The sequence below is a fragment of the Neodiprion fabricii genome, chromosome 6, assembly GCF_021155785.1.
Source record: "Neodiprion fabricii isolate iyNeoFabr1 chromosome 6, iyNeoFabr1.1, whole genome shotgun sequence".
Lineage (NCBI taxonomy): Eukaryota > Metazoa > Arthropoda > Insecta > Hymenoptera > Diprionidae > Neodiprion > Neodiprion fabricii.
The window spans coordinates 10994997-11021780 of NC_060244.1; the positions used below are offsets into that span (position 1 = coordinate 10994997).

Consider the following 26784-nt stretch of genomic DNA (forward strand, 5'->3'; position numbering starts at 1 on the left):
AGAAATATTCAAGATGGCAGTGCCTCTACGTTCGTTGTTTACAAAATTTCCCTGCCCCAACGATTGCAAATATCTCCGTGACCGGAATACAAATTTCCACCAAAATTCAATCACATTGAAAGCGCGAATACCCAAATCCGTGAGAAAGATATCAGCGGGGCGATATTCGGTTTGTAAAGAAAAAAGCGGGTTACGTATATGCCCAAGTCGCGTTATACCAGTTGAGATAAGAGAGGGTGAACGATAAGAACGAAGTAAAGCAAATTATCGAGAGTCTCGCGACTCAGCGCCTCGTTGATTGGTTAAGCACCTGCGCCAACGTTATGTACTTACAATTGGTTACTTACGTTCGTCGGCGAGCCTTGCGGGAGATGAAAATTCTACCCTGTGAGGCCGACATACACACGCCTACATGTCCGTCGCCTTCTCCTTCTCCTTCTCCTTCGAGACTTTCGGCTCGACCTGACCGACCGCCGATATTGGAGTGTGGATTTGCATTTTATTACATCTTATTTTTTTGCATCGATCGCAAAGGATCGAAGGAACGAGGGATCGTGGAATCGTGGAATCCCTCGATTCTCCGATACCGAACGTAGGAGACAGACACGCCGAGGTACATCTGCATATCTCTATATATCTAGGCATACACACAGGGATCCACGTGTACGTGTACCCACATATATACCCGAGCTAGGAGGGGGAGGGAGAATTCGCATACATCCGTGCAGATACAACGTACACCCACACGTGCGTGCGTACAACAGATATTCGCGAAGTCGAACCAAAGGGAATCGAGCCCTCGGGCATCGGACCCTTAATCTGGGGGTTCACATCCCATCTATGCCCCGTATTCTTAGGTGTCGAGTTATTGTGCACAGCACGCCCGCCCAGTTTTGCGCAACCGCATTAAGCGATTAAGAATCGCAACGTTGACCAATCGCTCTTCGACGTGTAATATATTTACGTAGTGGTCAGTGGCCGGGTAAAAGTCGGGGAATTTAGGAATTAGACTGGTGATTTTGTGGCGGTACGGAACGAGAATAAATAAAGCTTCCTTCTTAAAAAAGTAACATATTTTTATATTCGCGCGCTCTTGCTTTCATGACTGTTAAATAGATCATTAACGTGTCTTGAATTTTCGAACAACGATTGACTCGGAGCTACATGTATTATATGATCGAATTGGCGATATGAGTTGGAATTCTAGTCAACGAAAAATTGTAGTTTAACTGAGGAAAATCGAGGAAAAGTCGATAGATTTTTTTTTTAAACTTTGAATAGTCACCAAGATTTAGAAGTTGAAAAAAATATTTCCAGAAAAAATGTAAAAAATTTCACAGTCAGGGGAAATTGAGAACTGTCGCAAGTGATCGGCGTCGACGCCAGTCAAGGTTCAAAGCTTCTCAAACTTGTTTCAGTTTGTCGATGATCTAAAAATTTCCCATTCTTTACAATTAGTGAATTAACTCTAGTTCCGTGCTTTTCTTTATTCCTCTTCACGATTGGATTACTATTCAAAAACGTCGACAAGAAATTTTACTGATTCTATAGAGAGCTGCTGTATCGAAGATTCATACGCATTGCACGCAGGTCGTAGAATACTTTAGAGATATCTCAGCGAATATTCAACAGCAGGAGTAGCAGGGGCTTGTGCACTTCGGTTTACAATTCACAGAAAAGACCTTTTGGCGATGAATTAAAGATTTTTCAAGAATTTTATACGCTCTTTCTCTTCCTTCGTTTTCTTTTCCCTCTAATAACGAGAGAAGCCGCTGTGTCTTCAATACACGAAAAGAGCGGTCGAGGGTTGTATCGATTCTGCCGGATACCTCATCAACCCCACATTGCCAATTAGGCTTTTTTACGTCTCCCCGAATTTCGTCTATCTTCCGTTATTTTCTTCTTCGTCTCAACTCAAGATCGGGCCGTGCGAAAAGCGTGTCTGAAGAGGTTTCGTCATTTTCATTGGAAATCCTATACCGTTTGAATCCTCTCATCTGAACAGTTTCACAATTCTCCTTAAGATCTAGTATTTTCGTTCAACTAATGTTTGTGCGCTACGAAAACGGAAGTAGAAATACAAAGTGGAAAATATCTAATATTTCTAAGATCAACGCGAAATCTATGGCCGGAGAGAAGCGAAAATGTTCCTCGAATCTCTTCCTTCTTTTACATCGTCATTGTAGCCGATAAAATTATGATTTATCGCACGTTACGTCGCTGCGTCTGAAATCTGCATGCTTGTAAAATCAGGGACTCGCTCGTGAGGAGGTAGACAGGTGGGTACAAAGATACAAGGTGGGCTTACGGAAAGTGGATGTAGAAGGGAGGCTGCCGGGTGCTCAGACTTGCTTATAACTTTCGGGGTAATTAAGTGCGTAGCAGCAAACTTGGTTAAGGTGGTAATTGTGTTTTATAAGGAGGCTCCCGAACGCCGAGACTACAAGCATTTCTATTATACGGGTACAGAGACAAGCCGCTTCGCTTCTCTCTACACCTTCTCGCGACGATGCTGGAAGAAGATGGATAGTTTCAAAGATAGAGAATCACCGTCGAAGCGACGCCATCAGACGTTCTTAATTGCGGCATTATTCAGAGGTGGCAAATTGAGTTTTCACACCATGAAACATGCTCGCACTTTGCTCCGATAATACCAACAACGACGCACGGATCGGTTCTTCGGAAACGATCAAAAATTTTCATCCTCTTCGGCGATATTCAAACTACACGGAATATTCAAAATCCGTGGAGGTAAAATTTCAACGCAGAATCGAGTTCGATACGAGCGTTGATTATTGGCCACTAGACCAGACTTCCCCACTGGTGATACCCTGCATTACATCACCCGTATAGAACACCGTGTGTGTCATGCCGGGGTAAGCGAGTCAGCCTTTGACGTAGAACGCCCACATCATCATCGATGGGTGTAAATTTATCCTGCCGGACGACCGCGAACCCTCAGGTGCTGCGCCTCTCCGCTGTACAACCCCTGCACACTCAACTATCGCAATATCGCGTAGAAATTGTCGCTCGAAAGGACGGACGTACCTTTATAAATAACGGAGGAACTTTGCAGGCGTTTGAAAATTGATGGTAGTATCGGAATAACGGGACTTTTTTTTTTATTATTCAAATAACTCAAAAGCCATCCAACCGATAAAATCACAAATCTAACGAGTTCCGAGTTAAGAAAGGACGCGTTGATTGTGAACAAATTTAAATCATCAAAATCCGCTCGTTCGTTCTCCAGATATCGTCCGACAAATATTGATCACACACGCGGAAGTACGTCAAAAAATGATAGGAGGTGATTTTCGAGATCTTGAAACGTTGGGATCTCGATAAAACGAAGCCTTTCATTTTCGGGTGATTACAATAACTGGGTATCCTTATTTATTTTTTATCTTTTCGTCGGAAAAGAAGGAGTGGGAAGTTAATTAGCAATCAAAGTACGAAGGTTAATATTACAGGTATAACGATATTGTGCGGCACAGTGCACGAAACAGAGACTACAAGCCGAGTCGTTACATTTTTTATCTTTATCGTCATTTCTTTCGGGAGGCGAGGCGGCGGACTATAAGAAATACACACTGATGAGCCGAGAAAACGGCACGAAAAGAAACGAAACGAAAAACGAGTTAAAGAAGAAGCGAAGATCGAAGGTACGGTGGGTGGAGAAAAAGTGTTGACCAACGCGCCAACGTAGAAAGCGGGGGAAAGCTGAGGAGAGAAACTTTTACATGTAACTCAAACTAAGCCTGTATGTGTGCGTCTGCGTGTATACCTAACAAAAGGAGCAAGGGTGGAATGACAAAAAGCTGTTACCCCTCATTTGCAAGTTAAAGAGTGGAGCCGAATTTTATACCACATAACGTCGCGGCGTGGTAAAAGCGGGGGAGTGACTCGACCTCCTGGAAATCGCGATGACGCCTTTCCCCGGTACAGGTGGAATTTTCTTCGTATTTGTTGGACGAACCTCTTCGTTTCCTCGGAATTTCGCGGAAATGATAAAAGAATTTGACGATAATCGTTCGTAATTGAAGTACGTCACGATGATCAAAGTTACATATTTAAATCCAAAATTTTACTTAATCCATTCGTAATGCTGGCAAACAGCAAGTTTGGTAAGGTACAACTTACGGACTTCGGACTGGAATTTTTTCACTCCCCAAATCTGTACTGCCATTTAATTTTGATACAAAAGATACATTTTTGCGCCTTTCAATTTTGCAACGTCCGAAGCGTGGAGTGAAAATAGCAGGGAGGGCTTGATCGAGGCAACAAAGTAAGAATGTAACGGAGTTAGACGCGACAGAGTTGGAGGTGCGGGGGGCATATACGCATGCACCGAGGGTAAACTGGGGTTGATGCGAATCCGATAATGTTGTCAGAGGATAGGTGCAGTGTGTCGTTGGAATTGCCGAGAAGAGTATTCGCGGCGTTAGACGCGATTCGGTGAGCTCGGAGGGTAAATATTAGATTTTTATTTGCTTTGGATATTGCAGGAGAAAATATCCCAGCTATGCTCGTCTCGAGGGAAGTCCGCCAGCCCCTCGGTCCTCGATCCCACATGATATCTTACCGAAGTCATTCTAGCCCCGTCTATGGCTCTACGCGTATACGTATATATGTATATATTTACCGAGTCACAGGCATTCGCGTATTCGTATTTACATGCTCCCATGTTTATATGCGGCATAATCATGAATACCCGTAGAAGTGGTATAAGAAGAAGGAATAAAAAATAATCAGAATGGTCGACAAATTAATTAACCGGACGTAATTTTGACAAAGACTGTAATTATCGTTTTATGAAAAACTTGCAACTGTACGGGGAAACAAATGAAAAAAGTATAATATAAAAAGCAACGCATAATAAAAGAACAATGATGCGAGTAAGATTCAAGTCGTTTGAATTTCAATAACTCGTGATAACTGTACGCGGATGAAAGGGCCCCAAGTTTTCGGGACTTTGTCCGTTTAAAATTGAAATATATCTTCGCCATTGAAAGTACGAATCGTTTTTCTGTTGCGAAAATTAAGAAGCCTGGATATTGAGGTCGCGGCAACGTAAGAACTTGGAACCCCGTGAAAAGTGAAAATCCGTATATTTCACAATCCTAGCGGCTTGCGGAGCAGTGCTTCGTCGATTATCCGCAAGGAGAAACTTAAGAGTGAAGGGGGTATTGTCCGCAACGAAGAGACGAGTCGAGGGGGATGTCAACTCTGTGGTGTTCGGTATTGGCGCTCTTTAGAAGGGCGAAAGACGGGAGCGAAGTGTGCAATTCGGAGGAACGAAAGTACCAGCCAACTCGATATTATGCTTCTGCACAGTTGCTATCGTTATTATTTAATATAAAACTAAGATCATCCGGGATGTACGTAAACTTTTCTAAATATGTAATACATAAAAACAAATTTCTGGAACTAATAGAGCACCTTACGGCTTCAACTCTCATGCATAATACATGTCATGGAGAGCAATATGTTGCCCCGCTGTTATTTTATGAATCTCTTGGCCCTTTCCCTTTTTCCACTTTTATTTTCTCTTCTCTTCTCTTCTCTTCTCCGCCATTCCCACTTTCCTACATTCTCTCCGAAAGGCCTCGCTCCTTCTCTCCTGTCGCCGAATCGCTAAATTTAGATTTTCTCTTCTTCCTTGTATGCGGGGTTCGAATTGAAAGGTTTTTTCCACAAAATTCTTACTTAATGATTATCAAGTAGTAAAATCGCGAACCCGGACGTGTGTTCGCGCGACTCGAAACGCCGGATACTCGGCAACGTGCAATATTCTTTAATCTTCGGGTAATCCAAGCTTACATTCCGTCGAGAGCGGCTATCCGGAGATTTCTTCTTCCTTTTTCAATCCATCCGTTATTTCGCTCTCCTCCACCACTCCAGCTGCTATACTGCTGACAAGGGAATTAAGCCGGTATCATCGCCAGAAATATATATCCCTGTATCATTATCTCGTTAATAATTTGAGACCGTAAATTCCACTTGATACATACTACGTTCGGATTTAACACAGCACTGTGACAGCGATGAAACAATATAACCCTGCGTTAATGTTATAAATAAAAAACAATTGACTCGTGTAAAAAAATCATTCTTCTATTTTAAATTATACCTCTCTCACTCGCACTGCTTGCTCACAATTTTCATGAATACTTTTCTCGCATAGTATCTACCAAATTACAATGCGATTAGAATTTGTCGGCATTTTCCTTGCGTATTGATCAATGATGTTTAAAAAAAAGTGCGTCGGGGTTAAAAAATGTTTTGAAATAACTGTAAAAGCATGTAAAAAATGGATCCGCATTAAAAGTTTAATTCGAGAATAGTAAAACGCTAGGTCCTGGAATAGGGAAAAGCAGACGACGCGTATTGGCTACGGGCATAAAGCGCGAGTCGCGTCCTCTCGTCTAACATATATGAGATGCAGACTTTACGACTACAAAATATTGCAAGTATAAGTAGCCGTTGGTATTCCATACGTCTCGGAAGGGGGGGTTGAAGGGGGAGACGGGGCAGCAGGTGCTGCCAGAACAAGCCAGTAAAATAATTTACCATAAATTGGCCCCAAAGCGAGAGACTCCGGGTTATACGTATCGGGAGTGGCGCTTCTGCGATTTTCAAGAAGTAAAAAATAAGGTGAGGGGAAGAGAAGAGAAGAGAAGAGAAGAGAAGGAAAAAAGACGGGGCACCGTGACTGGGGATAAAAATTCAAGGCTTTTGCCGTTTCTCACAATCAGTCCAGACTGGTTTCCGCTTTCGGCTGTCGCCTCTGATCGCAACTGTTGGAGCGAGCGAAAATTTTCACCGGCAAGTTCGAGCGATCTCCGTATTACCAGCGGAATGCAAACTCGAGAGGGTCTTCGCGCCGGGGTTCCAGACTGTTGGGGACGGGTGCTCTGGAATGGGTAGAGATATCCAGGCTATGTTGGGAGAATTTTGGGGATTAGGACTTGGAAATGGAAGCTATGAATATCACTACGTCCCGGATAGTCGGTGCACCTGTATGGGTGTATCGTCTACACGCTCTCGCCTCTGTCACGCCGGACGAATATTAATTTCGCGAATTTTGTACAATGTTGAAACCCGCCCTGACCGCATCCCGCCTGTCACTGGGGTATTCAAACGTAAATTGGCATTTTACGGTTGGAAAAAATGTTTCAAAATTTATGGTGTGGGTGCCCGTATAGCGCGGTTTAACGTTCATTTCGACTGTGCAATTTGACTTTAATTTACACGTGAAAAGAGCTATCAAAGAAATTAATGTATGTAGAGCAAGATGAATGAGACCCGTAGTCCGAATGAAAAGTTGCAAAAAGAGAAATAAGAATATGATTTGCGCCAATTAGAGTGAATACGAATTAAACAACGTTTCTGCTATGAAGAGAAACGAGTCTGAATAAGTCTGAATATCATACTCTATAAAATATCAACAATTCGAGGGAAGGTTTCATAATTTGAATTATAATTACGATATTGATGGGCTCATTCAACTCGCTGACCAGGTATCCACAAATTGTCTGAAAAACATTCGAGAAATCTTATATTACAGAACAAAGTCATACGTTCAATAGTTGCAGATAAGGTGAAATAAGATGGCTGTCAAAATGTCAGCCCTCAGTATTAAAATTCAAAGGTTCCTTATCCCGATTCTCCATTTCCCATTCCTTTAACTCAGGAGAAATTTTATTTGTAACTTCTGGATTTTACAACTTACCTAAGCTTGGGTAAAAATACAGAAACAACCAAGATCCATTTTTGTAAAGATTTGAACACTATGAAAAATATCTGCAGTCGTCGTATAATAAATCTATTCGTTCGAAAGTTATTCAACGTGAAAGTTAAACTTGAATTTGTATGAACTTTTCAATTTTCTAGAATTTAAGCTGTTAGGATTGTAAATTATTTAAAGACAATATTCAACGGTAAATGAAAGCTGTAAAAGGCTCCACAAAGAAGGCTCCATGACATTTTGTGATAAGTCTGATAGTTTCGTTGTTAATCTCACAATCAATGTGTGTAATGATAGAAACGTAGCACACTTTACTTGATATAAAATGTCAAGCTATTGATACGAAACAGTAAATACGCAAAAGTAAAAAATCGTGAAAAATTCTACTCTCGAAAGATTTTGAATCTCTTTACTGCTGACGAAACGGATGATAAATATCTGTAAAATTAGCCGAATTATCTTAATTACCGGTAATTTTTCGAGATAATCCGTGACGAAGGAAGGAAGGAAGGAAGAGGGAGGAAAAATTAACCTTCAAACATCTCCGTCTTTCCAAGCACGTACAATATTCCTGTAATAAGAAATTACGATTCACCAAACCGAGTCGTCCCGCAGACGACGACGCGACGGTTTTGTAGCGAAAAATACTATCTTCAGTATTCGCAACAATAATCGTCAGAAACTGGCCGTTTTGTAGACGTTGACGTTGCCCGCCTTTCTTCCTCAGCTCCATTTCTCGCCGCCACCGTTCCTCCCTCAGGTTCCAAGATAAGAAAACGATCAGGAAGTTCTCCGCATTCGTCTGAATATTTCCATGGACGCGCCGCGGTCACCTGATTACTCTTTTCACGCCTGCTGCTATCCTCCTCGTCGCCTTAAGTGAAGACGTTATTGCGTGCCTAGAATTCCACCCCCGTTTACCTCCCCCCGCCCCTCCGTCACCTCGCTCTCGCCCCTCTTTCGAGCGCTGAAAGAAGTTCGTTTTCTCCGTCACCTTCGCAATTATTCCGCCTCGTAACATCCATTATCATTGTTATCGTCATCTTTCGCGCGGAATACTGCAGGTTATTTTCAGGGTTATAGGTACACATCGATAAAAAATTGGATGCTAAAGGGGAGAGAAAGAACGCCTTACGGACTTCGGCAAAAGATATCAGAGATTACGGTGCAGGTGCTGAACTCTAAGAGAAATTTGTATACGGAAATCTTTCGATCTACAATCAGTAATCAGTCTCGACAACTTGCTTATGAAGTTATCAACACTGTCTTACTACTTCTACAGCGTAATTTTAATGTAGGTAAGTTTAAGCTTCATTTTCTCTATCAAAAAGTGCGTCATTGAAAACTATACGATTGTACTTGGGGGGTGGGGGGATACAGCTTGGACGGTCTAAAATCATACCAATTTTTAGGAATGTTTTTTTTTAAAGAAAACGGAAACACAATAACAAAATGGCGGCATGTAAGTAGCGAACGACCACGTTTTAATCCGGCGGCGCGGATTCCTCGGTAAATTTTTATCCGATCGACTTGAAATTTTGACACAATATTTAAAACTTGTTTACGATTCGAACCCGTGGCTAGATTTTTGAATTTCAATCCTAAAACTTTGTATAAAAATTTATTCATCAAGTTTTTGGTCATAATCGTCGTTAAGGGCAATTTTTTAAAAAATATTTAGGCTACGCACTCGAACGTGAAAAGGTGTTTTTAACTTAAATAAAATGTTTCTATCTGTTACAAGTTAGACAGTGATGTTAGGAGATGCGTCGCCGCAAAAGCCCTCGAGTTCGGAGTCATTCGCTATTCATAAGTGCCATGCCCCCATTTTGTTATTAAATTCAATAAAAAAAATTCTAGAATTTTCTTGAAACTGTAAATAATAAAGCCCTCAAACTCAAATTGCTCTAAGTGTTTTCATTTCTTTAAAAAAAAACTCATAAAAATAGGTATCATTTTACACCGGCCAAGCTATACCCTCCCAATAATCCAGTTACCTGTGATGTATTTTCAGTTCCTAAAGTTTCAAATTCCAGCAAAAACTACACGATGTGCAGGATTTCTCTATCGTTACACATAATACCGTAGGCGCGTTACATACATCAGATAATTATTATTCGTAAGGTAATTAACACTTGGTTATACAAGGGAGCATATGCCTGAAGTTCTGTAGAGGTAGGCAATATGCAAAATTTTATTTGTTAAAGTTACCAACCAGAAATTTGTAACAGGTTTTATACCGTTACACTAACGATTCAAATATTATTGAAATTACAACAAAACTTGGTACCGGTAACTATTTGACGTATGTTTCGGCAAAGTAGTGACGCATAAGTTGAAACAAAAGCATTTCAAATCATCGTCACATATGAACTCACACTCGCGTGCAATGGGTAGTACCGTGATAAATCACTTTTCTTACAATATCTTTCGATTTTTGAATACACATAATTTTAAGTGTGCTTTATACGTAAGAATTTTTTTTAATAGTCCTTGCGGTACTAAATTTTGAAATATTAGCAATCGAAAGTCGTACATTTAACATGTATTCCCTATCCCGACCGTAGTTAGAGTGAGCATTTTATTTAATAACAGCCATATTTTTCTTAGGATTGTTTTCAAAAACTGAGAATTATTAATTCAGGATATAACAAGTAATTTTTTTCAAAAAAAAACATAAGCAAGCGGTATTCATTTTTTTGTAAATAACTTTTAAAGTTGGTGACTTGCGATGATTCACGTGAGTGGAAGTAAGTGAGCGATAGTCGGTAAAGAAAGACAGCACTAGTGAGTGAGAAAGAAAACAATAGCCATTGACTATTGGTGTCCTTTACATGTCACGGTACTACCTTAAATCTAGCCGCTTGCCCGTGTCGCGAATCAAAACAAATATGTTTTGCATCAATGTCCTATTCTCTACATGTTGCGAAATCACGTCTGTATATCATCCGAGTGTATTCCCGCCTGTAAATCGTCAGTTATCGTTCTGTTCTCGCGCTGTACACATCGCATCATCGCGTGTGCCTCCTTCTCAAATAAAGGATCTTTACCGAGTGATCAGTTGTTATCATCATCCCCCTTCCTCGCTATAGCCATCTATCAATAATTCGCGGATTCAACGTCGACGATCCAGGATCTGTTGTCATCTCTCCAAACAATGTATGTATGATACTTTTCAAAACAATGTTTTTTTTTGGTTACTTCAACATTCAGTCGAAAATATTCGGTTAATTTACTAATTCTTTCGAGTGAACAAGGCATTTGAATCAATTTAGCTGCACCAACATCAAATTGTTCCAACAGTTGTTCAAGAAAACACAGTCCAACTGACCATAATCAAATACAAGTAGAGTAACATTTACCTACAACTAGATTCGGAAAGATGAAATGAAAACACAGTTATAGACTGCGCAGTGACTAGAACCCGAAATTTTTTTCGGTTCAACCTTCTCAGCCATCGTTGATATCGTGTCCGGGGATTGATATTTCTTGTTTTCCCATGCAAATCACGCCTCTACGCTTCGCATATTTTCATGCATTTCGCAACCCCACAGCATTCGCTGCAACTATGCAAATGGAATTACCTAGTCGCGACATTAACGCGACTGTGCATCGCGCCCTCGAGCCGGCAGGACGTTTCGAACAATTCAACGTTGTTTTATCGCCGTTTCCATTGACTGCGACATTAATGCCGTTTACATCCGATGCTCGTTCGATACTCGACCGGAGGTTTATTACTGCGGAGCACAGCGTGTCACGCCCATCAGAAATATACTCGACGATTGCGTTAATCATGATCTCTGAGACCGGCTAGCTTCCCGCCCTTCCGCCGCTTTATTCAGATTTATGGGGTATCGGTTATCCCCCTATTTTCATCCCCTACCGCGCAACGGTCATTCGGCCAATTTATTCCGGTTATGCCACATCCTGCATCGGGTCCAGGCCCTTATTTCGGCGTTTGGGTTAAATCAGCTTCACGGGAATAATAAATATTCACCCTGGCCGGGCACAAGGTACACTTATTTTCCGCGCCTAATTGGACATCGGCAAATTTTAATCTCGAAATTCGATTTTCATTCGATGTGAAAATTCGTCGGCCTTCTGGTTTTCCGTTGGAACGATCTCATCGTTCGAAGCACTATTCCAGAGAATCTTGCGCACCCGACTACGAAACGTGAAATCGTGTGAATTTTTATCGAAAGATTTGACGGTACGAATAATTAAACGTTCCTTAAAACAAAATTAAAAAAAAATGTATTCGCTACTATATGAAGTATTAAAAGTTTCGAAGGTAAAGATTAGCCACCGAAACGTAGCTGGGAAGTGCCCAACAACATCCGCCGAAGGCACGGCAGCGACGCCACGCGTGGGTATAATAAATAATAATGGTTTCGGGTTCTCTAACGTATCTCCAAATTGTTGTAGGCATACCTAATGGTAAATCAATAATATTCGTCGCTCGGTTCGATCATGAATACTAAATTTCCATTGCGCCAAAGTGACTTCTAACCTCCGGGTAACGTATGGACGGCAATAACATGTAACGGTTCATACGTGATAAGAAAAACTGTGGACAGTGTGATTTCCGTAAAGAAAAAAGTATGCTTTTCCAATTCCTCATTGATTTTTCCTCCGTCCGCCCACTTCGAACTCCAGTTTGCGGTGTTTCCAATCTCTGATCGACATAATCTATAAGTCTCACTTGAATATCTGACTCAAGTCTTGGATGAAATATAATTATATAATTTTTTATTTCCCTTCAGGGCCATAAAAAGATAAGAACGATCCTAGGGCATTCTTCGCAGGGATGCTAGTTTCGGTAGGATTCGCAGTAGGATTCAGCTAATCCATCCAAAATGCCATAGCTGTCCCCGGGGTGGGTTCTCCCTATTAAGAAGCGGCCTGGTAGCGTCGGGCTATTCTCGTCACACCCTCCGGTAACCCGGTAGAATCCGGGGCGTGATATCCCTTGGTCGCAATTAAACCGCTGCATAATACAAAGACAGTGGTACTCGAGGTGCTCGGAACATTTTACGTGAATGTTAGATATTGCGCCGGAGTGAGAACTAATCGCGCCTATGACGCGATCGTAATTCACCCGTCGCGTATTTCAGCAGGTGTATTCCTTTTCTACTCGAGGATACGTGCGTGGAATTTGGCCGCAGGATGCCTGCTACAACGTAGTATGGCTGATTAGAATTTCCTGGTTTCCGCTTTCGAGCGAACGACGCTGTCGTCACGTTCTCTGCACTCGAAACGGGATGAACCGCTTGGCACCCTGATGCACCTAAAATTGTGTTTCGTAATTAAGTTTCGCCAGCCGATGAGCGAGGGGGATACAAACTCTCGAACGCCATAAACACAAGTGAAATCGTCGCTCGCTGACTCTATGTCAATCAAAATTAGGCACTACCGATGGATTTCACGGTAAATGCAGAGACGGGGTTGGACGAATCCGACATGTCCAAATCGCGGTGCCAATTCGATGACGCTGTTTGATGATGCGTGGAATGGAATTTACGGTCAGATCAAAAAGAATTGTTGCAGCAAACAAGTAACGAAACAACCGCTCAAAAACTGTGCAGAAGCTTAAATCTACAACTACGTTATCTGGTTAAAAAATTATATTACAGAATACGAGGATATCACGTTATTGTGCCATTGTTTCACCGAAAAAAAGGTGATAAGCAATAACTCCTTTTACTCGTAAATAAATTCTCCACTAAACATCTGACAATGAATCGGATATTCATCCAAACAACAATTTACTTATTATTACCTAAGTCATAAGTTTATTACCTCTAAATTATAACGTTGTACGTGTCGGATTTTTTGTGCCAATTGAGTAGCTGAGAAAAAAGAACAATTTCAAAATATTTCCAGGGAATTTATTTGTGAATAAATTGAGCGATTCTTTAAATTGAATTCTTATAGACTGTTCGCATTGTTTAAAAAGAAAAACATATCGGAATAACGTGATTTCTCTGACATTTCAATATATATATATATTTAAAATAACGGTGTTCAATTTACGCTCGTGGAAAATTATATTTATAATAGACATAGAATTGTATTGATTTTGCACACTTCAGTTCCTATTGATTTTTTATTTTTTTTTTTTTTCTTGTCTTGTTTTAAACCCATGTTTACTTACCGGAATGGGAGGTGAAAATATTCCCGCATATCGGAAGTTTCCTCGGGCGTGGTTATTTTCTGTGCGACAGTAATGAGATCAGTGTAGGGCCAGCACGCAGACACACCTGCAGCAGCTGGGGCTTCAACTAGAGCACGCGCGCTCCAAACTCCCCTCTGCTTTCCTGCGCTTCGGATAATCTTGTTACTAATAATACCCTGTTAATCTGAGCGAGACTCTCTATAAACAAGCAAACCCACCACCGGTCAGCCGTTCCAGGGGTGCTCGATCGCTGCCCTAGCTCCCGTAAGAAAATATTTTTAATATCCCAGTAATCTCGATTCGTCGAAAGCTACCCTTATTTTTCATTCCTATTCCGTTGCTTGGCCCAACGTACATAGGCTGACTGCACGGGCTTGGCTAAGGATAAGGCATCCCAGCCCAGCTCAGCACTTTCCAATTAACAATTTCATTCCTGATCATACCTTATACCCTTGTTTATTTGGACATCGTGAATTATTATCTAAACATTTGCCTCATTTGGATGGATTTATGCTGTATTTTCTTTTCTTGCGAACACAGTCATCAATGCACGTGTGTCGAATGGAGTCTCTTTCCAATAAACTGCCAAATCTTGATTCTTCGATAGCAGAAGTCTCGATTCTTCGTTCGGATTGACCGATGAATAGTTAATAAAGAGACAGGATTAGGGCTATCGTAAGTTCTACATTTACGACGCGCACATTCGCGGAACGGTGTCTCGAAATCGTCCTGATTTATTTCATGATTTCGAGCTGATAGAACACGATATCTGGCACCCGTTAGGCGTGTATTTTTGCAGCAATTTTTTTCACCGCTTGGGAATCCCCTTAATCAGGTGTTAGCTGTAGTTCTGATATTGATTTATGTCCGGAGGTGGTAAGGTGTAGAGAAAATACCCCAGTGTCTCTACCATCGGGATCAATGTGAGTAATCCAATATTCGAATTACCTGAAAACAAGCTGGCAGGAAAGAAATACGAAAAAATAAAGTAAACAATCAAACGAATGAAAAAACCGAAGGCGAAATCAATGCGGAAACAGGTTTCTTTGGATCATCGGATTCCCTGAAGGATAATTTGGGGAAAATAGCTATCAACGTTCGATTTGCAAGGGGGAATTAAAATGCCCGTCGTCGACCTTTTAGGTGATTAGAAAAAGAGCGGACTGTGGTACTTTGGCGTAATTGGCGTATCAGGCTCTTTCACAAGTCGATTAGCCTTCCTTAAGGTTGCAAACCGGTGATCTGAGGGTCGGCATTAGCGTCTCGAAACGAGCCGAAACATTGACACTGCGAATTATGCCGGTATCGGTAAAATTGTGTCCCTGCAGAGGATTCCAAGTGGATTGGAAAATTGAGGATATAATATCCGATTACCGCAGGACAGAAACGAATGGAGGCTATTCAAGGTTCGTGTGAATCGATTCGAAAGTAATCCTGTCGAAATTGCTACACCTCACCCTCTTTACCTGAAATCAGCCGAATGCTACAACGGCGGTGAATTTTATTGCCTGTCTTGCGGTCGCGAAGCAAGCCTGAATATGCTGCGGAAATGAGGAACGAGGGTCGATTGTGCGCGGTATCGTCGATGATTAGGTCAGAGTTATTCTTTCTCAATATTATGGGATCGAGCGAAAATCTTCGGACTCGCGTTATATTTGCGAATAAATTTGAAATATCCAAAACTTTCCGCGAAAATCTGTTACCCGTATATAAACCTGCCGCCATCAAATGGTTTCCCGGCTTTATCGCCTCGGAACAATCCTATTTTCCGGAGATTTTATTTTTCAACCACTTCACTCATCGCCATTTTATTTCATCCCGTTCTCCGGGGGATTATGAAATTTTCGCCCCGCTGAACACCAGCCCCAGCTTCTATATATCCGGTTTCCATCACCTGCGGTATAAACCGTTTGTGCAAACGCGTATTTGCAGTACACTGCGCTTGTGCACCGATTAATATATTACACGCGAAACAAGCAAAATCGCCTTAGAAACTTCGGAATTTCATTTGTATAATGCATAATTGATGATTGAATTTATTACGTCTTCGTTAATCACCGTGAATCGACATCTCACATGTCTTAAAAAAAAATGAAATAACTGCGATACTATCAATGACGCACCTTCGCACCATCTCGCTCTGAAAATACGATATCATGGTTTGACGATGCTGAGCTTTGGTTTACCGTGCAGCCGACAGCAGCCATTTTGATTAGACGTTGCAGGAAAATAAATTACACCCATTCCCACCCGTAAACAGTTCGCGTAAGGTGCGGGTAGGTATACATATAAGACACACGCGCTACAGGAGTTAAAGTGCAGCGGTGCAATCTCGGTTTATCATTCCGACTGGAAGAGTTACAACGAGTAGATTAGCTTCCATCGGTCTCAGCGCCGCCCTTCTGCCTCTGTAGTGTCTTACCGTATTTCCCTAGCTCTCTCTCTCTCTCTAGTAGTTACCGTGACACGAAACTTATGCCCTCATACCTACGTACATACCTCACCGCCTGCACCATCACCCGGCATGCCATTTGTCCAGCCTTATTTATGGTTCACCTTAGGAACTTTCTGATGCGTGAAACATGCCGCATAAAATATGACGGGATTGGAGAATGCCGAGCACCTTGTCGCAGCATAGTTACTTTCATTTATGAACTGCTGGCTGGGCTATTATCACGGAGGAAGAGGTACGTTTTTCACACCAGTTGTAAAGTGTCTCATTGTCAGTGGCAAACAGAAAAAAAAATTAGTTTTTCGCGGAGACGAAGCAGGTGAATTCGTGGCGCCGATTAATTGGGATCGTCGATCGCTCGTAACCGATAATTTCAGGGGCCAATGAAAAATAGGGGATCTCTTACTCAGAATTAGTTTTCCAACTTGAAAAATTGTGCTCTTCTGTGGGCTAATATCAATTCGGAGGAATGGCTGAAAGAGAGGACGAGGGAATGAAACTGGTTGAACAACCCGCCGCGTTCTACGCAGAATGCTGAGCTGAAAAGTCTGACCTTTGGCATGACTTCTGCAACAGAATCCGCAAGCATTATTTCCCAACTAATGGCAATGTTACCACTAGAACATCTCTCACTCGATTTTTCACAATCTCTTCATTTGTTACCTGCCTTTTATCGCAAAATCAGATTTTTGAAATTTGTTAATGTTAAAATAAGAAATTGGAGCTGAAACTACTGTGAAATATATTGATATTACGGTGCAAAATTTTGTGCCGAACGAAAAACAGAAATTATTCATACGTTGAAATAAATTTGGTTGGACATTAGTTTACGTCTGATACGATAATCACAACGAAAAGCTGGATAAACATTTTTTTATTTTTCAATCATTTTTGAAAATTTATGTAGGATTAGGAGATGAGGGATATTTTTCACCGAGAGTGATATTAAACCTAGCCCAGCTGTAATGTGCTAGTTCAGACGCGACTTTTCGATTCGGTTGGAGTTTAAGGCGCTGGTAATCGCATCACAATTACGACAGCCGTTATGGAGCATAAAGTAGTATTTTTCCCCCAAGCTTCTTCTCGGGGTCGGTCATAAATGTTACGTTGTATTAGACCCTTGAGCACCTTTCATCTTTATACGACACGGACGCGGATCATATGGAGAGAAAGAGCGAGAGAGAAGGGAGGAGAGAGCTAACCGGGTGGGCAGAAAAGGGGATGCCTTTTTTCACGGCGTAAAAGTAACCGAAAGTAACAGAAATGAAAATCAAAGAGAGCGGAATCGGATCATGAACTAGGAATTGCACTGCCCTGAAAACTACGAGTGAATAAGCGTACAAATCTTTTAGCAGTAATCTTTTGAAAGTAGAATCCCAGCGAGTCTGAAAATAAACTTGAATAAACTGAAACTAAACTGAAAAACTGTTATATACAAGTGTAGGTGTAGGTACAATTTTTTGCTCAAGACCTCGATGAGGGATGAAACAAAAAAACTGTTTGAGAGTAAATTTTTGCGAAATTGGATACCGTAGCTGCGGGAAGCTGTTGGATGTAACGTGGAGAAGAGGGAAGGTTCATTAAAAGGTGAGGAACGTGACTGTTTCACCGGTTCTCCGTGGTATAAAATTAATTCCGCGGTTAGTTTAACGGCTATGTCACGAATAAAACAGAAAAAAGAGGGAAAAAAAAACTCACTCGCGAAGCCTCAACTCCTGACAAAAAGCTATTCCTAAAAACAGGACAGCGATAAAATGAAATTCAACTAGGGGCTGCTGCTGCTGCTGCTGCTACGGTGTTTCAAAGCCAGCCAGCCAGCCGACCAATCTAGCAGTCTTGTAATCCGGGGAAAGGGCGGGGGCAGGAATCGGTAAGGGGTGAAAAAGAGAGGGCGAGAAAGCTGGGGAGAAAGGTTTCTCCGAATTAGCGAAGAAACCACCCTAATAACATTACAAGCCCCCATTTTCCCCCTGTGTATTTCTGTTTCATCCCTTCCGTTCGCCGCCCTTTATGCCTCGCGAGTCTCAACTTTAACTATAAATTTTCTCTTATCTTCAGGCTGGGGGTGTGGCGCAAGGGCTGCGCCGGTTTCTGCGGGGAGCATTCTCTGCTTGCAGGACGTCAAAAATCCCTACGTGTGTTAAGAGTACATCGAAGCATATAGGTATAGATAAGTCGCGTATGCCACCAACGACCATGACTACGAGCCTCAGACGATCACGTTCCACAAACTACTTTATTTCGTAAACCTCCCCCGCACCTCCCACGCCCAACTTTCCCCATTGTGTGCACCTCGCTCTTATTATAGGTACTTAGGCACACATCGTTATCAGTCGGGTCGTTTTTCACGCAGCTGAATATTTGCACGAATATACCGTTAACGAAAAATAAATTTTCTTTCCAAATAAATCGTCGCGTTCTGCAACGCATATGTTTATACTTGTTCACCTTCACTCTGAGTCATATTTGATTCTCCCAACAGTCGTCGTTTACCGGTCGACTCAAACGGTTTAAGAAAATTGTTTAGACATGGAGAATAGGGTCATAACGATTCCACTACCATTGTTTCGACATCGTTTAAACTATTTTAACTATCATAAAACCTTTCTTTAAAACTTTTTAATATTTTGACTCATACACAGTGAATATACATAGTTTTTTTTAACTGCCAACTTTCATATCTTTTACACCTACACTTTTGACAATTGGAGAAGTCGACAACGTTCATTGTCATTCTATTTGAAGAACCTTCGCTCTCCAAATAGTATTTTATGATTCTGACCAGCGTCTTAATCCTCTTTCTTATAAAAGGTAAATTACTCTTTAAGCTCTATTACTTTTTAATCACAACAGATATTTGATATGTTCTTACTAACCTACAATAGACAATAACTTTCAATAGTATTACATCCGTAGTAATTTATGTCTTACTGAAAATTTTTGTTCTTGACAGTCGATTACAAAAAATTAATCGTTCCGAGGAGGGCCCATTTCCGGGCCGAAACGTTAACGAAAATATACGTTATACATTTCTATGACCGCTCACCAAGGCTCACTAATATACTATCTACGAGGTCGAGAGTTCTTACCCTTCACATTACTATTTACAATATATATACACGTGGCCAGTTACCTGTAAATAAGAGAAACGACAATTAAGGCCACTTATTCGTCTCTCTTTCACCGCTCTGTATATTGTTCAACTCTTCTCTCTATCTCTCCCTCTCTCTATCTCGACTCTGTTTACCTGTCCATTTCGTACTCGACCAGGCATCTAGCAGGTGTCATATAAGCGTGCGAGGAGATCATTAAGCGCGCTAAATTTAAAGAGAATATATTCTCTTTACATTGTATACATTGCGGATTCAAGTGCGAAATATGTTACAATGAAAATCAATCTCTGTTGTTTTCTCTCTTTAAGCATACGCGAGGACCGGCTCTTTACTCTCGCTATTCTTTGCTAGTGTCTGGAGAAAATTTACTAACCGAAAAATAGAAACGAGGCCTTTATCAACGATCAAAAGTAAAACTTTATCCAAATTTTGCAAATCAATTTGGTATCACAAGTGGCCGTGTTTCACGAAACTTGTACGCAAGGTTCTATTTTTGATCTTTTGATTAAAATTGACGACAAATGGACTTTTACATTGACTGAAAGTGATACAATGTTTCTTTTGAGATTCAAAACCGTTATTCATAATCGATTACTATCGCGATAATTGTTCTATTTTTGATATCAGTCACTGTCCAAGAAAATTAGATTCAATGAATACGAAACGGCAAACTTGAAGTACCATAATCGATGACTCCGAGTTGGATTTTTTCGAGGAAAAATTTGTCGTACCTCTCGGCGAACTTCGCCGTCGTAACAAAGGTAAAAAAACAACCGAAGCAAAGCTTTCTACGATGTACAGGTACAGAAATCCATTCGGCTGTATTCCACGTCCAAGTCGTAAAATCCGGCCACCGCGTTGCGTTCGGATATCTCGTCCTCTGGCTCCGTGTACGTTCAAGCACTAGATTTCGTACATACAACCGACTTCCCGTAGATGCACTCTCGTACACACCCGTACGTATCGCACTGCAGGCACTCGGATGTACGCAGTTACACTTTACAGAGAATTGAGCTGCACACCGAAGTTGTTGCAGCGCGCAGAGGTAGTTACAACGTTGTAGGTCGGTAGTGCAGGTAGTTTCTTTCGTTGATTAACCCCTTGTAATTTCTCCCTCGACGTTACGTTCACACAACGGTACTCCATGTGCGATCGTCCCCCACCCTCGACCGACAGAAACGTCGTCCTTCCTGATCCCGTGCGTTTTTTAAATTTATTTATTTATTTATTTTTTTTCACCCGTTTATCCTAGCGAGTCGCGTTGCAAGCTCGCGAGTAGCTGGTGTACAAAATTTACAATACATCAAAATATAAAACGGAATCATAAGTCTAACTTTATATTATACACTCTAGTGGTAATTTTGATGAGAAAATATTTACTATAATACGCGGAAATCAGTTACTATAGAATACAAATACTTCTTCTCACGAGCACTATAAATTCGTGACCTATTGAAAATTCGATTCTCGTAGCTGATGTTCACTGTTTGAACATCAAAAACTACATTTTACATAGTCCACTAACGGATCGCGCATTATAGGTTAGCATAAATGTTCATTTTTCAGTAAAATCAGTTACTTGAAATCATAAGTAGATAGAAGGTACACCATTAGTCGAATTTCAGCTCGTACAATAATTACTGTTATCTTCGGAAGACATCCCATTTCCGCTTGAGGGCAAAGTTTTTTTTTTTTTGCTTTTCAGTTGTAACCGAATCATGTAAAAAATAACGATTTATTTTTTTAACTTTTCCTCACTGTCTAGTACATAGACAATATTTTCTATATCAAATTTGATCCCGTAGGTTTCCAAATTCGACGAGAAATGAAATGTTTCGTTCAGAAAACAGTACCTTGTGAATTCAAATTAGATTGACGGTATACCTTCAAGACCTCACGAAACTAACTCCTTTTATCGAAAAATCTACTTATGTATCATCCATGGAAAGTTACATAGAATTTGATTTTTCACGGTCAAGCAGCAAAATCAATAATGAATTTCCCAAAACCATCGGGATTTCGGATAGTCGAGAAAAAAAATCGACATTTACATTCTTCAACAATCAGTTTCCGTGACGTACCGGTTCCCTTAAGACCTCCTGTCGGATATGCTCCGAACGCTGTTACGTTTTAGCAGAAAGTCACACCCGGTATGCCATTAGGCTTGTCCGTCGTTTTCTGGACACCGTTAGTCGGCACTCTGAAATTTCAAATAACGATAATGATTCCTCCCCCTCCCATACAATTATAAGAGAGGCAATATTCTAGCGACGTTGACTCGGTCGAGTTTTCCCGGATCAATTAACGAGAGGGATAAGGGCAAGTGCACGTAGAGAGAGAGAGAGAGAGAGAGAGAGAATGAGGGAATCATTGCCGAACGAGCAGCAAATAGCGGACGTTGTACGAAAGCTCGCAGTGCCAAGTTGAAGCTTGAAAATTTTTGTAAGCGCGTACAAGCGGGTAAACGGTTAATATTTTCAGAGAAATACTGTTATTGCCGCTGTTGGTTAAATATAGTTGCGCCACTGCTGTCGCGACGCTTAATATTTTCTGCAAACTTTTCAAACCCCGACAAACTAAGCTCCTTATACTAGGTACCTTGGCGACGACGCGACGCCATATTTGTCTGCGCTGTGAAATGCTTCAAACGATTCTTTACACCTTCTTGGGCTTCTTCTCTTATTTATTCACGTATTTATCGCCGTTTCGCACCATCCAACCAACCAGCCAACCAACCCCTCCACCCCCAGCGATAAAGGGAAACGAGCCACCCGGCGAGCCGTGCGCCCAGAACACCCAAGGTCAGACTGTGCCGTGCGAAATTATTGCAGCTGGTGGGTTGGAAAAAAATTTCCTCTACACTTTCCACGGTTACGTAAATTTCAAAAGTAGCGGGAACAGCGATTTTTAAATCGAATGTTTTTCAACCTACAAAAAACTTACATCAAATTTCTTTTCTCCGGTATACATATTTTTCTGAGATTTATAACGTCGTCAAATAATTTTCACAGATATAATCCGATGCAGAAAAGTCCAAATTCCAAAGTACCAAATTCTGCGAAATCAGTCAAATTAAGAAAAAAAATATCTCGGAGTAACAGCAAAGCCGAGAAAAAATTCACCCACAACTCAATTGATTCGAATAATTTTATCCCGGATAATTGTTTCTGTGGCACAAGTGAACAAGCAGGCCAAGTCTGTGTAAAAATTACGAAAAAAATGTGCGTTTCCTTCAAATTTTTCGTCGTACAATATACATAAGGAAATAAGACTTATTTGTTCGCCGTATTTACGTACGAACTTTAATATTATGCGTTATAAAAGTCCCTGAGCCAAAGTTATTCCCAATTTTTTTATCGTTACGTACAAGTCCCGGTAGATTGCAACGCGTATAATTCGAAACCGGAAATCAATACCCCGTTGCTCTAAGTGGTGGTCGGTTTTCAGTTTGAGGCTAAAAATACCGCAACCCATTGTTTAAACGGCGCGGTGAACAAGCTTTGGGATAAAGCCCTGATCCGTAGTAAGTGTCGTTTTCGTGCACCTGCAGCAGGTACAGCGACCTAAACTGCACGTAAGCAGTTACCACAGAAAGGGGGAGGGGGTGTAATGTTCGTGTCCAGATGGCCACACCGCGGAAAAACTCTAAACAGGGGGATGAAGAGAGCGTAACATTGCGGTTCAAGCTTGAGGAGGTGGGGAAACGCCGTTGAACGTGCTCAAAGCTTTCTCTGTGAGCTTTCCTCGCGAGTAACACCATCGCTAAGGGTCGTCATTTCCCGGCGTGGGGAGCAAACGGCGAAACGGGTCAAATATATTTTCGAAACGACTCCGAGCCTTCACCGCGCCAGTTTCCTTCACCGAGTGGTTTAAGTTTAATCGCATATTCACACTCGCCGTATGACCGGCTGCAGTCGCCGTACCTTCACGGTTTAGAATCGTTCTCAAGCTGTTCACTGGAGGGCCTTGGAGGCTGCACGCGGTTCTTGTCCCGAGACTTTTTTTTTGGTTCAACCATCAGCAGTAATCACACAGCGTGGTTACGTGGATATTGGTTTTCGGAAGGACAAAGTTGAATGGTCACGCAGTTAAGGGGTAAAAATTTTGAACTTTCGCAGAGTTGAAAATTTAGTTGGTATAATTTGAAAACATTTAAAAAAGTAAATCACAATGCTTAATGTCAAAATGTAGAAAGATCAGATGATAGAATCGTCGAGATGTGTCAAACCAAAATATAGGAACTGTCATAATTTTTACTCTCTACATTTTGGCTTTTCTATGTTTCGACTTTTCACGTTTTTAAATTCTATCAAACAGATTTTCAAGCCTTTGAAATCTCGATATTGTGACCCTTCTATTATGTACATCAATTCTTCTTTTAGACCTTCATCCATGCAGTAGATCAAATTTTTACCAGAATGCTCTGTTTTCATACTCGACTCAGTTTTCTGAAAAATGATTGCGAATCGTCCATTTCTGTACGTATGTACCAATGATCGATTGCTGTAATTATTGGTGAACCATAAGCCTCGGTTCAATAAGCCCGAACCTAATTAATTCATGTCACCAATTTTGACTGGCATCCTTGAAATTTGTTGTTGGTGTTAGATTGTACCTGAGAAATTGTTTACACGATTCCAGAGTATTGTTTAAAAACAATTTCCGCGAAAGAAGACTTTTTACTAATGCCAAGATTTGGAGAACGAGCTTTGCAAGCGTAACACACTGTAGGGCAGTAACTATCCGAAAAATTGAAACATATGTTCCGTGTCCAGATCTAATGTCTATTATGGCAAGAACGAAGTATAAAGTAAAATGGCCAGTAAGTCGAGAGTTCTTAGTAACTTGCGTTTCGAGTTAAGCGAGAAAAAATGACAAAACTTGAAAACATTAGGACAATTCCAGGCGGGTATCTAAATGCGAATCTAATGAGAAGACTTTCTCAAATCACACCAAGAAACTTGTGCATATACGTGTTATACATAGGTGTGTTCTACAAATGCCCTGATAAGTATATTTCCCGTAGTAAGTTCGGAAAGGAAACCGGGAAAAAGATGAAAAACAGTTGAATTGGCAAAAACAAAACTGCGCCTTATCGCTGTAATATGATAGCAAAGGAATTTTCGCGATTCCTGCAAGCCCTGCCATTATCTTTTTGTTTTCTTTTTCTATTTCTTTGCTTTAATCCTTCCGTCATCTTCTCATACCCGATAGCCAAAATCGCGCTACGTTTCGCTTATGCATCGGTGGCTCTTATTCTCTCGGTTCAAGTAGCAGCCTAATGTCGATTACGAACTGCACCGTCAAAGCGTAGTTACCTATGTGCATATCGATTATCCAGCCGACCTTTATAACCGATATGGATTTATCCCCCGCTCCGTTCAACCACGCTTACAATCGTTAATATAAACGCAGCGCGTCAACTTGTGAATTTTTAACAATAACACCCCCGTCAATTACTCTGACGCTTCAGCTCATTTGCCGGAAAAATTATGTTCCAACGCGTTTTGAAAGTTATATCGAACCGCAAGAATGTTTCAAAAATTTGACAACGACAATCCGGATGTGCGTTTTTTATCGAAATTTACGCAGTTCACGTTTCTTAAAACTGCATCCTGCAGATCTTTGAGATAACTGTGCAATTTTACTACTGTGGAGTGAAAATTTTGATCAGTAATATGCATTTTGTAGATGGGCAATCTGCTACGCTGAATAACATTGTTAATTAAACATCACTGCACACGCGTTGTTAAATGCACGTTATTATATTACCAAATTTGAATTTTACCAACTGCGGGTGAGCGTGACTGCATTCTAATTGTGAACAGCATTTACTCTAAATCGCACGTATTCGGTATATGATAATTACACACCAGTCGTTAATTATTTAATGAACAAATATTCATAGTCTTTTTACCGGAGTGATGGTGAATATTCTTTCTCGAATATTCTTTACATCCCGGCCTCAGCTGTTTTCCCACAAATTTCATAATCGATCTTTTTTCCACATTGAACACTTTCGGTTACAGCATTTTTGAGATTTATAGGTGTACATAAAAAGTATAAATCAGATATCTTATATTCTGTTTTTGAGGAGCTAATTTTTCTTCGAATATACATCGTCATTTATTGTAGGTGAGGAAAAAGGATAATGTCTGTTTGATAAGGGCTATAAACTGGGTGAAAAATAAGGCAATTATATAATGCGCGATTAGATATTTATCGAAATGAATTAGGGGTGGTCTAATCGTAATAAAATGTTGGCTCGTGTAAACTGATGCTGTTTGAGAAAAATAAAAATTCACTAATTATCAAACTTCCTGTGGGTCGCATTATCTCGTCCAGCTGTCGCATTTTGACCGAGTGGTTATTAAATTCGTTAACTTAAAAAAATAAAACGAGAATCCAATAACACCACACTTTCTTCCTGCCTCTGGTTGTGCATTAAGCATAGCGTGGCTCGAGCCGTGCCCGATACCAGAAGCAGATAAGAAATTTAATTTGGTTTAAAATGAACGAGAGTGCGATTCTGAGTTTTTCGTGATTGCCTTTTTGTGATCGCTCTGAAAAATCTTTCCTTTCTCACGTCATCGTTTCACTCGAGTTTCGTGCGAGATTATATGCGTTTCATTCAGATTTCGGTGTTCGGATACCGCACTCTTTTCACTGACTCAAAGTGATCCGTCATGCGCCATTTTGCCTGCGTTTCTAAAGCCGACGTAATTTTTTCTGCACATGCATACAATGCATACAAATAAGTACTTAGTAAATTATTGTAAAATCGGTGAGTGGTCCAAAAACGTACACCTGGACTTCTTACAGCTCATGAAAACTAAATTGTACTTCATACGATAAACCTGTGATGATTGAAAGTGAACAATAAGTCAATTTTTATCGCAAATTTCTTAAGTTCTCAAAGTCTGTTCGACATTTCCATAAAAATGCACTCATGATGTTCCTTGAAATCGAACATATATTCAGGACAGGTAAAGCTTTTTACAGAAATTACGGTTTCGATATGTCGATTACATATAGATAGCTGATGCAGTTAGGATGAGGTACATATAAAATTTCAGAATTGAAAATCGTCAGTCTATCCCAAAGCAAAATACAAATGTCTTCCGCTGACTATGTATATACATTGGAGTGTTTAAAAAAAAAAATTTTGAATTTTTCTTAACGCTACCCGATAAAATGCCTGTTTGGGACCTAAAAAATAACCTCTTAAAATTTGAGCCACGTAGCTTATGCGTAAGAACTGCCGCAATTGATTTTTCGTTTTTTTTTTTTTCGCTTT

At 40.7% G+C, this 26784-nt stretch overlaps 1 protein-coding gene across 8 annotated transcripts in view; it reads left to right on the forward strand.

Annotated features, from left to right (window-relative positions):
* LOC124185513 (protein Fe65 homolog) overlaps positions 1–26784 on the forward strand; it is a 193346-nt gene that overhangs the window by 92139 nt on the left and 74423 nt on the right. Inside the window, exon 1 of one of the 8 annotated variants that reach the window (XM_046576375.1) lies at positions 16558–16609. The exons of the other annotated variants lie outside the window; for them this stretch is intronic. Coding sequence (XP_046432331.1) covers positions 16573–16609 — 37 coding nt within the window. The 5' untranslated portion in view covers positions 16558–16572. Of the gene's footprint in view, positions 1–16557; positions 16610–26784 lie in introns of those variants that run through there. 8 annotated transcript variants of the gene reach the window in all.